The 12,570-nt window shown below is 35.4% G+C and overlaps 1 protein-coding gene across 1 annotated transcript in view; it reads right to left on the bottom strand.

The window, feature by feature from the left end:
* Positions 1 to 12,570, bottom strand: part of Fer (FER tyrosine kinase) — a 365,128-nt gene that overhangs the window by 108,967 nt on the left and 243,591 nt on the right. The window contains exon 17 of the mRNA XM_042692002.1: positions 1,411 to 1,534. Coding sequence (XP_042547936.1) covers positions 1,411 to 1,534 — 124 coding nt within the window. The remainder of the gene's footprint in view (positions 1 to 1,410; positions 1,535 to 12,570) is intronic.

Raw genomic sequence — 12,570 nt, 5'->3', positions numbered from 1 at the left:
GGGAAACCTCTCCAGCAACAAATGTTACAGTACTATGTATAACCTGCCAGAATTGTAGTCCAACAAAGGCTGACTTTGAAACACTTGTGAATGCATGAAAAGTCATAGAAGGTAAAGTTGGGACACATTACAGCAGATACTGTGATGGACATAGATAAATTTAGTAAATTTAATAAATTGCTGTCATCAGCAATCTAGATTTTTTTAAATTCTAATTAAAAAGAAAAATCCCCTGTGGGGAAGATAATCACCCTATACAACAGGAAACTGAGACAATGGTCCCTTTAATGAAGTGCACCAGAAACTTCAATTAATAAAATAAGGTTAATAATATGTATTTATTATCTAAAGCCGTAGTTGGCCTAATCATTCAAAAAAAAAAAAAGAGACAAAATGATTAAGTACAGTAGAGAATTGAGTGGAGTGTGTGATACATAATATATTTGGCATCTCAGCAAACAAAAAACATTCCTAATGAAAAGCAAAACCCTTTATGTTAACATACTTTTAGCAACACTTGTTCCCTACCAATGAAATTAATGATAACATAATTCTTGTCCAAACTCAAATATTCCATAGGTGTTCAAGAAAAACTCTTGTAATGAGATTGAATGTATATTCATTAGAAGTAAAATGGACATACAATGGCCTGACTTAGTTTTATTTTAATATCCAGAAAAATAGCATTGCCACTGAAATATATTTTTAAAGTGTGTACACTATGAACCACACTAGAAAAATAGATCATAATCTTGATCTACCAGAGTAAGACTGAATGACATGCAAATGTTTTGAAGAAATCAGGTCAAAAGTGTCCACTGGGTCAAATAAATGTACAATAAAGATGAAGGTAACTATGGTGAGTATGTTTTGCTATAATTGCACATTAGACAACCTTACCATATCAAGTCAACAACCTCAGCACAACCAGATCACAAAATAAGACACATCAGGGGAAAAAAACATACTTAATAATGAAACTAGTTTGGATAAAATCTACAACAATCTGGTAGTGAAGCTTCCTCAGTATTATGAAGCAGAACACAATGTGCCCATTCTCTGCTTCATTTTCTTAGACACACCTAGCCATATCTAGGTGTGACATAAATTCTGCAACAGATCTTAACATGATTTAAATTAGTTAAAAAAAGCACCAAAAAACTCCTTCAGCTGTAAGCAACAAAAACCACAATTTACACTTAGAATCAGCATGTGAAACTTTGAAACTATTGTCTAACTCCATGTTTTCTTATAATAAGTGTTTCTGTGAACTGTAAAATCAACCAGCCGAATATAAAAAGAAAATATACATGTTATGGAAGAAATTTACTGTAGTATGGGAGCAAATGCATCATTTCCTAGCACCTTATTAATAAACATGAAAAATATATGAGAAAATGTTCTCCTTACCTGTGTATACAGTTTTTACTCTCGAGATACAACATTCCAGCAGCAGCATCTAAGGAAAACTTCACTAACTGTTTGACTTTTATTTCTTCCTTCTTCTTTCTCAGAAAGGAGAGAAAATCACCTCCTAAAGGAATTGAATAATGAACAATAAGAGAACACCATGATAGAAGTCACATTCATAGCCTCCTAAGGCTGTCTGACAGAACAAAAACCACATGTGTGGCCATGTTTTTGACCCTTTTGTTTAAAGGTGAGGAAGGAGAGAAAACCTGAAAAGAACACACTGTTCTTGTCAGCAGGCTAACACCATACTGTTTTCTAGATACAGGTTAAGTTCTGTAAGTGCTTCACACTGTATGTTATCCAGACATCATAATTCTCCAAAGCCACACTGTGGCTAAGGTGTGCTTTATTAAAATTCTATTTTAGTTTCTAATACCAAACAAATGACTGTAATCACTACTAGTTTCAATGACTGATTAAAAATGAAAGCTATTCACACCACTCTCTACCTCTGTGTTATCACCTGCAGACAAAGATAGTCCCAATTTGCATACAATGTAGACACTGCCCAGACTGAATTTTTGTGTGCCAAATAAGATTCCAGTGGTGCGGATTGGGAGAAGATCTTTACTAGCCATACAACGGACAAGGGTCTCATATCTAAAATATACTTGGAACTCAAAAAATTAAACCACCCAACAACAAATCCTCAAAGAAACAACTGCCCAATAAGTAAGTGGGCGAAAGACCTAAAGAGAAGCTTCTCTGAAGAAGAAAGAAGGATGGCCAATAGACACATGAAGAAATGTTCAACATCCCTAGCCATAAAAGAAATGCAAATCAAAACAACATTGAGATATCACCTCACTCCAGTTAGAACAGCAAAAATCAAGAACTCTAACAACAACAGATGCTGGAGGGGATGTGGACAGAAAGGAACCTTACTTCATTGTTGGTGGGAATGTAAACTTGTTCAACCACTTTGGAAAGCAGTATGGAGGTTCCTCAAAAGACTCCATATAGAGCTCCCCAATGACCCAGCAATCCCACTTTTGGGCATTTACCCAAATGACCACAAACAAGGCCACACTAAAGCTACCAGCACAACTATGTTTATTGCAGCATTATTTACCATAGCTTAGATATGGAACCAACCCAGATGCCCCTCAGTAGATGAATGGATCAAGAAGATGTGGTATATATACACAATGGAATTCTATGCCTCCATCAGAAAGAATGACATTGCCCCATTTGTTAGGAAATGGAAAGGCTTGGAAAAAATTATATTAAGTGAAGTAAGCCAGGCCCAAAGAAACATAGGTCCCATGGTTTCCCTTATTTGCAATATCTAGTATAGGTATGAGTCAAGCGGAAAAAGTCAGATAATGTGATGTTAGGAAAACGAACCCTCAAATATGTATTTTAATGTTTTTGTTTCATTCATGCATGTGTTTCTAACGCATTTATAATATTATTTCTTTGTTGCTTTGTATGTCCCTCCCCCACAGTGTAACCCCCCGCTTTCACTATATTTGATGTCAGTATAACATGTGGAGGAGACGGGGACAAACAAGTCGTTTAAGGATTCAGGTGGACCTGTTGCAACAATGAGAAGTACAAAATGTCATGTCAAAACCAGCTTTACAATGTCGGTGGGGGGGAGGGAGGGGGGGTATGATTGGGTGGGGGGGGAGGGGGGAGGCTGGGAAGGGAGGTGAAGGGTAAACAAAGGAGGAGGCTGCAATGCTTGGTAAGAAATGTATGCATTTTCCTGCCCATGTAATTGTAACCCCTCTGTACAGTATGTTTTCAAATAAAATAAAATAAAACAAACAAACAAAAAAGATTCCAGTGGTGGCTTGGATAAACAAGATATTATGGGCCAAGACATCTATAAGAGTATCCAAATAGTTATTCGAAATTTACTGTTAGCCACATTGTATAAAGTTAAACGAAGACGGCACAAATGGGGCTCAGAACTCCATCTTTCCCTGAACAAAGTCGATTATCTGAGCTTTTTTTGAGCTCGCACCCTCCTCCCCTGCACCGTGGTCTGCCAGTTGGCTGCAAAGAGGAAAGCCACACACCTCCACTGTAAAGACAGTTATCGTCTTTCTGAGGAAGTGCCCATACTACTGTTGCCTGAGGGCCAGCAGGCAGAGGTGCCTCAGGAGCAAATCGCACAACTGTGCAACCTGCATTTCCATTCATCATCCTAGAACTCCACAATAAAACTCGAACAGGTTCCCAAAGGGAGGAAATGGGTTCTCTAAGCAAATGAGAATGGAGGCTTCTGCTGAATTCTATACCAGCTTGTTTAACTTTGGTGATAAAAGAGGAATGAACATTAAAAACAAAAAAGATTAACAAGCTATCCATGAAAATCAGGAGACACAGAAGAACTACTGCCCCATTGCTTAACAATCTTGAAGTACTAGTGTTAAAAGGATTGACTCAATAATTTAAAGATCTTTGAGTCAATAACTTAAATTCTAGTTAGACCTTAACCTTGTTCCTTAACCTTTATCCATAACCCAGCGTCCAGCCCAATGCAACATATTACGGTGTGTTTTATTTTACCAGACTATGGAAAATATAAGCCACAGCAAATCAAAATGGAAAAAAAGGGAACCAATATAAGTGGGAAAAATCTGGATGAATAGTTTACACATTCTTACATTCATCTTTTAGCCACAATGGAAAATAAAGCCTTTAGCTTCACGTTTCAATTTTTAAAAGAAAAAAAAGTTGAAGGAAGGGAAGTTTTAATACCATATTTTCTTAACCTAACATATCACAAATACGTCAACATTTACCAATATAATAGTTTATATAGTTTACATTTAATACTAAGTCTCCAAAATATATTTAATGCTTATGTAGGTTAATTTATAAACTGAAGATAGGGACTGAACACATGGCTCCAGTGGCAGAGCACTAGCCATGAACAAGCAAACCAAGTGAAGACCAATGCCCTGAGCTCAGGCCCTGGTGCTGGCACAAAAAAAATAGAAAAATAAAACATGATATACAAAATAAAGCTAGCTACCACACAATTCTACTATTGAACTCCTAGTTCATATCCAAAATAACCTGTCAACATATAGTTGAGAAACCTCCACGCCATGTTTATATGTGACAGCTCAACTATAAAATTAGTCAAGCTGTTGATCAACTTGAAGAATAAAGAAAATGTGATGTGCATATGTACACAATGATGTGCTATTCAACCACAAAAAAGAATGAAATATCCTTCTGCAGAAAATGAATGACAGGATAGAGACATGACTCAGCCTACCAGGAGGTACCAAAATCTCCTGTTAAAGGAACACTACAGTGGCTCCCACCTATGACTTAGGTATTTGAGAGGAAAATAACAGGAAGGTCTCAGTTCCAGCCCAGCTACCACAATGTTTGAGATTCCCATCTTAATAAAAAATGTAGGGTTTGGTGGTTCATGCCCATCATTCCAGAAACAATGGGTAGCATAAATGTAAGGACTGTGGTCCATGCTGGCCCAGGTAAGACCTAATCTCAAAAATAACTAGAGCAAAGTAACAGACTAAAATGTAAACAACAAAAAATAGGCTTGAGGCATGATTCAAGTGCTAGTGTCTTTTTGTATGAAACTCTGAATTCAAACCTCAGTTCTCCTCACTACACAAATCTGTTAAAATGAACTTGAAATCATTAGTTATTATCTGAACCAGTATTCACACATTTTTAAAAATCTAGATATATGTTTGGCCTGCTTTAGAAAAATATACCCTTCTAGTTTTGAAATCATACAACACTGTTCAGTTTATGAAGTTCAAATGAAAAGCTCTTTTGTGCTGTTTAGTTTAAAAGGAGCCTAGGGTACAATCTCATGCTCGGTGGGATCCTGTTATCATCCCTTCACCAAGGTACTTCATATTCTGCATTTTTCTTCTTCTCATCCTTTTAAACGTTGCTTCTTTATATAATCCTTTTTGCCTGCCCCACCTGCTACTGCAGAATATAAACCCTAGTGAGTGAAGTATATCTTCATCCAATATGGACTAAGCTAATAAATTACACACATTGTTCAACAATTATTCAAAATCAGCTTAGTGCTAGTTCATAACCTTAACAAAGATAATACACAGTACTAAAAATCAGACAAAAATGATATTAATTCAGTAATACTAAAAAGTTAGAGCTTTAAGTAGCAACTTCCAAAGATTCACAGAGGAATTTCCCTTATTCTTTTGTTTTAGCAGTATTCCTTGAACTCTGGCTCTTGCACTAGTTAAGCAGGTACTCTATAACTTGAGTGAATACCCAGCCCTTTTTCCTCTTCTCATTTTTCAAATAACATCTGATCCCTCCAGGTATTTACCCCCTGGCCTGGCCTATAAATCCTCCCAATATCAGTCTCCAGAGTAGCTGGTACTATAGGCATGAGTCACCATACCAAGCTTCAAAAAGGATGTATTATTGTCTTATAGTTAAATCAACAATATTTCTGCCCTAGTAAAAGAAAAAAACCTTTGTTTCCAATGTATAGCTACTCCACCTTCAGACAAAGTAGTCTGAAGAAGCAGAGCCAACAAATCCCTGTAACTGGCCAGCTTACAAAAGACTAGACAGAAGGCAGGCCTTCAGTAAAAATTTCATAATTATGATTCAGTTAGGAAAGCCTGTGTCTCATGCAAGTACAAACATGTGGAACCTCAAAGCAAGTAAAACTCTCCAAGTGACAGAAGTGTGGTTAGCTATTGATCCAGAAATAATCTTTTAGGTCTACTACTGAATCATTACCATTAAATAAAGGTAAAGGCTGATAGTTTTCACCATTCAATGCAAGGTTAGTATGAATTCACAAGACCTACAAAAGCACTTGGTAGATTATGGGGCAGACAGCTACTAGTTAGCGGTCTATCTGTATAATCTTAGATGCCCAGTGAATGATGTTATGAATATTCAAGTATTCTTTGCAGAGAAAAGGTTCCCTATACCTGGAGAGGGTAGAGTTGTGCTTTCAACTTTTTTTTTGGTAATTTTGATGAAGTGCCAAGTTAAACCCCCTAGTACTGTATACAGTACTCATACATGCACTGCATTCCATCTGTATAAATGTGTGCACACATGTAGCATAGATTACTTGAGCACAATACAACAATTTTGAGCTCAATATTGGTGAAAAATGAAAACATAACTTTTTTATCATCTTTTCTGTACAAGCATTGTTTCTGTATGGGTATTACCCATGAAACCAAATAGGATGAGGATTTCCTAGAATTCTATAGCAATGATGAATTACAAAGACAATATTCAATTGTCTTAGTAATCAACTTTGATTTAGTAGTCAACTTTTGGAATACTACTGAGATTGTCATGGTGAAAAGAACATGAATAGTGAAGTCAGAATAATCAATGTGACCTTCGTTAATTTCTTTAGTCTCTAACCTTTGCAAAGCAGAGGCTTAATACCATTTATGCATCAAGATGGTTTTTAAATTAAAATTGTATCCACAGCACTAAGTGCCTACCATGTAGCATATACTACTATTTACTGTTCAAGACTGCTGTCTTGTTGTGTTTTTTTGTCCAAAAATGAAGAGCTGTGACAGGTGCTGGTTGTTCGCTGTCTATCACTGCCTTCCCCTCAGCACAGTTTCATTAGAGCATGGCTTCTCAAGAGTAAGAATGGTCCTCCATTGTATTAACCCAATAAATGAATTCCATTCCCTATCGAGGCAACTGGTTCAGGGATAGGTACAAAGCTTAGTTTACATGATGAGATAAGGTGCTTAAAGAGAGGAAGAAACTCTGTTGGGAGAACAGGTAAGAAGTGCAACCAGAAATCTCAAGGCAGCACACGATACTAAAATGCCTGGTAGTCTTACGATGAAAGTATCTGAAAAGTATCCTAAGAGCTGAGATTGGTGGTGCACAGCTGTAATCCCAGAATTAGGGAAGCTGAAGTAGGAGGATCGAGAGTTCAAGGCCAGCCTGAACTACGTACATTAGCTACATTGATGACATGTTGGAGCCACTGAATCACATATTAATTGAAACATGACTACTTCCTTCTAGATTTTTAAATTAAGCGAACTAAGAAAATCTCCAGAATTTTTTATGTATCTTCTTTTCTAGTAACTGAATGATATCTAATAGGTACACTACTACCTATATTAGAAGTTATTTTGAGTATTAAAATATTACATTAAATGTTTGATATTATTGAATAGTCCTCAACAAAGAGTTTGTACCAACTTCAAGAGAGAAAAGGCTGCGTCTTTCAACAGCTCTTTCCCAAATACTTCCAGTCATGCTAGGAAAATGTGATCTCACGTGTTCTTTCATATTAATGGGTCTTTGAGGAATTGATAATATTTAAATTTGGACAGTTTATTATGTAAACAAGAATATTAATCTGACAATTTTTAATTGGAGAAAAGGAGTGGTTACCACCATATTATTCATGAATTATTGTCAATGAATCATAGAGACCTTAATTTATCTTCAAACAACTTCAAAGTTTATTAAATTAAGGGACAGATACTACCCCCTCAATGTTATGTAAATGTATAATTCATCATTCATGTTTTCAAGATATTAATCTGTTCCCTAAGAAGTATGTTAAATTTAGTTGTGTTCAATTATACATTTAAAAATAAACTAGTATTCAAAGCCAATATTAATATATTGTTGCTTTCATTTTGTTGCAGAGCTGGCTACAAAAGAGACCTTGAAACTCAGAAACGCTGATTGAGCAATCAATTCACACATTTATAAATAACAACCACCATAAGTAAGTGCCTAAGCCTCCTGGCACTTCCCTCTCCACAAACCACTGTTTACTACCAGAGGTAGTAGGTAGTAAATTGATGGCAAAACTGACTTCTTTCCCTCAAGGATGTCCTTGGCATAAAAGCACAAATACAGGAAAGAATAGGAAAATCAGGTAAATAAGATATTGGCTTTCAACTCTCCAGAACACCCTTCAAATATTTTGGTGCTACAACAGCATTTTTTTGAAATAAAAATAATCAGTGGAATATTCACTTGATATGTATCTGCAGCTATAGAAATCCTGAGGAAAAGAAAAGAAGGCATCTATTGTAGTCATCCTTAGATTGTTCAAAAGATACAGAATGAAAAAGCACACAAAAATGTATTTAAAATTAATAAGGCCAAAACTATTATAAATGCAAATAATATTTTCAAAAATTTTAAGTTAAATGTTTACAGATATTAAGATCCATAATAGACAACATTAATGGCCATTTTATAAGGATTGTCAGATATTAATATTTAAATAATTAGAAACACATAGGTATATATTCACATTTATGCAAATTTTTGTTCATAGCCAGATTTTACATGACTGAAATACATTCAACCATACTGCAAAATACATTCACATACTGCAAAGTTTGCAAGTATATTACATTAAAACATACTTGAAATGGACATATTACAGCAAAGTCTGAATGAACACCAAGTCTCCATTTCTCCTTTTAATTTGTGGTTAAAAAAAAAAAAAAAAAAAAAACAAGAAGCAAATTTATTCTTTTAAGTGCACAGTTCAATACTAATCATTGTATACAAATTCCCATATCTTTGATATTTCTTTCATGCCGGAAATTCTTTGCTCATTAAAATAGTGTCCCCCTTCCTAACTGGTAACTCCCACTGTATGTTATTGTGAGTCTGACTGCTTCAGATATATCTTAGAAGCAGAGCATGCACTGTCTTCATGTGACTGGTTTATTTCATTTCGCATAATGTCTTCAGGCTTAGATGTGTTATGGTATAGGACATTATTTTCTTCTTTTATAAGGATGAATAATATTCCCCTGTACATATAGAATATATTTCCTTTATCCATTTAGTCATTTTGCTTGTTTTCAAATTCATATATATTATAAATATTAAATATACTTAATTTATGGATTTATTTGAAAATATAACTCAAATCCTATTTTAAATTCTTTTCATTTTATAACTAGACGTGGGATGGCTGGATCACAGATAGTTTGGCTTTTAAGTTATGAGAACGTTCCACAGTAACTTTGTTTTTACAATCCCCCCAACAGTGCAAAAGAGATTCACTTCTCCACATTCTCACCAATGCTTCTTTTTTGTAGAAGTCATCCTAACAAGTATGAATATATCATTATCATTTTATTTGAATTTCTCTGTTTAGGTGAGCATAATACTCATTTGTTATATATTGTCTTTAAAAAATGATTAGTCTAGCCTTTTGCCCAGTTTTAAAACTGGATGTCTCCAAATAGTCTTGGCACAAGTACTTTCACTCATATCATCAAGTTTTATTTAAAAAACCCCTAATGTTCCTGTATTACTTAAGATTAATTTTAACAGAATTTTACTATATAAACTTGGAGACCATAAATTTTTCTTATTCCGACTTTGTTGGTAATTGTAGGAGCTTGAACAATTTGCTCAATTCATTACATAAAGAAACCTCTAAGAGCCATTCTAGACCTAGTGAAAAATGGGAATGAGGAGGGAATTAAGTCACTATCACTGGGCTCCCAGTTTAAATATGCTCTACTTTGAGCATTTAGCATCAAATCTTATTTTACTGTGCATGTTTTCAATTGTCTTTTGTTTACATCAGGACTATAAAGTCTATCTCTGCATATATATGATCTTTAATAAACTTGGAGCTCCTCTACAAGTCTCCAGTGTAATTCTCATTATCATTCTAATAACTTATGCTATCATTTTATTCATTCCAGCATATTCTGTTAATCAACATATTATTATATTGAATATAAAATATCCCTCTCTAAGTTCACGTGTTGAGTATTGGTCCCGGTTGGTATATTTTGAGAGGTTCCAGTATGTAGGAGATACAGTAGATATAGTAAAGCTGGAGGACAGAGATCACCAGGGATACGTCCTTGGGAGCTTCATCTTGCCCCAGATCCCAATCTTTTTCAGCTTCTTAAATAGTGAGGATGTGATCATCTCCTCTTCCTCTAAATCTTTCCACCACCACAATACTCCTCTGCCCACGTGGATGGGGCCATGCTGAGTTAACACTCAGAAATCATGAGCAAAATAAAGCTTTCTTCCCTTGTTGCTGTCAGGGTCTTGGTCACAGTAATGATACACATACTTTACCTTATATATTCAGTTTATAATCTCCTTCCTTCTCCTTTCCTGTCTCTATCATAACCATTTACTTAGTAAGCACTTTCTTTTTAGATCTCAATAAACAACATGGTATAAATTGGCTTTATCCAGTTTATTCACTCCCATTATACAGACTTCTCAACTCACCAAAAATTAACTTTTACCAATTCACTTAACTCTGAAAAGCAAAGCCTTATTTAGCCCATCACTACTTATATGTTTTTACCAACAGGAAATACTTCATTGTTTCATATAAACTTCTATTAATTTTTCATCTAGGTGACCCTTTCACACTCACTGAAACAGAATATTTCATTCTACGTCATTTATTTGTGTGTTTGTGTGTAGGACAGTACTGTATACTGAAGGGTGTGTATTATATTACTTCTAATGGAACTCAGGGCAAAGCCTGTCCCTTTGGCTTTTCACTCAAGGCTGGTATTCTTCCACTTGAGCCAGAGTTCCACTCCTGGCTTTGAACCAAGATCCTCAGATCTCTTCTGAGTAGCTAAGATCACAGGTATGAGCCACCAGCACCTTTCCCCATTCCAAGCTTTTATGAGTTCCCAGAAAGCCTAGATCTAGTAAGATACTAAGGACAACATCATGTGCAAGTTAACAAAAAAAATATTTTCATTAGAATATTAGGCTAAAAGCCAAGGAGAGGGTATCAGAAGAACTTACATACCAGATTTTTATCAAATTAATCGCTTTTCTTGGGTTTTGATTATGTTATACCCTAAACACAAGTTTAAGTAGCAAGCAGACAGAAAAATGCCATATATAAATAGGACTTTTTCAGATTATTTGCCATGAAGAAAAAATTGTTTATAAACAGAGGTAGTTATCTTAAGTGTCTATCTAACTGTACACACAGAGCATTATTATAACAGGACCCACAAAAAATGTGAATATGCTGGCAACAGGAAATGATTCTTTTCCACTGACTCATATGTTTCCAGACATTGGTCCAAGAACACGTTAGCAATAAGTAGGGATGGGGTCAGGATTAGGAGACTGCTCCATGCACGCCAATGGCTCCTAGTGTCCGACAGCCACTCTGCAGGGCAGTTTATGCAGGAAAGGTATAATCTAGAACTCTGCAGAATATGAGATGACAGCTTTTCCCCTGGATTTTGTTAAAGTGACTAAAATCTTTCCTAGGCATCATTTCTTATTTGGCTGTAATGGCCCCAGGCAAGCATTTTGCTTAAGGGTTCGGGTATCTATACTGGTGTGTCTTCCTTGTACAGTGAGAGCAGCATTTATTACTTCTAACTGTGCCTTCAGAGGTAGATTTTTTTTTGTTAATGCTAGGAAAAAAATAAATAAAATTATTACTGATATTCTTAAAAATTCATTCATTCTGCACCATAAGACAGTCAGACTAAGGTGAAATAAGTATTTTCACACTGTAGAGGCACCAACCTGGATTTGCCAAGTGTTAAATTGCCAGTGTCTTTTCAGTATCTTCTTCCACAGAGGAAGGTATTTTTTTTTTACCTATGGGAAAGCTTTCCTTTGTATTTATGAAACATTTATTTTTATAAGGAAAAAAATCCATTTTTCAAAGAGTGACAGTTTTATTCAACTAACTAACCTGTAACTATTTTTTTAATTAAAAATAATTTTTTTGTTGGTTGTGGGGCTTGAACTTTGGGCCTGGGTGCTGTCTGTGAGCTCTTCAAGCTCAAGGTAAGCAATCTACCACTTGAGCCACAGTACCACTTCTGGTTTTCTGGTGGTTAATTGGATATAAGAGTCTCATGGACTTTCCTGCCTGGGCTGGCTTTGAACCGCGATCCTCAGATCTCAGCCTCCTGAGTAGCTATAACCTGTAACTTTAAACTCAGAAGATGGTAAGGTTATGATCCACTAAAATATTTGGATATGCTGGCAAAAGGAAATGATTCTCCTTAAATGATTCACAAATTGCTCAAAATAGCTCCAAGAGCATTTGGAATACAGCAGTGCTAAAAAACAGGTCTATAGTCACAGTGTAATAGTAAGTCTTAAAACTTA

This window comes from Dipodomys spectabilis, unplaced genomic scaffold (assembly GCF_019054845.1).
Source record: "Dipodomys spectabilis isolate Male_0828 unplaced genomic scaffold, ASM1905484v1 ptg000147l, whole genome shotgun sequence".
In the NCBI taxonomy this organism is placed as follows: Eukaryota; Metazoa; Chordata; class Mammalia; order Rodentia; family Heteromyidae; genus Dipodomys; species Dipodomys spectabilis.
The sequence above is the reverse complement of the archived record's forward strand: the minus strand, read 5'-3'. Positions and strand labels throughout refer to the sequence as shown.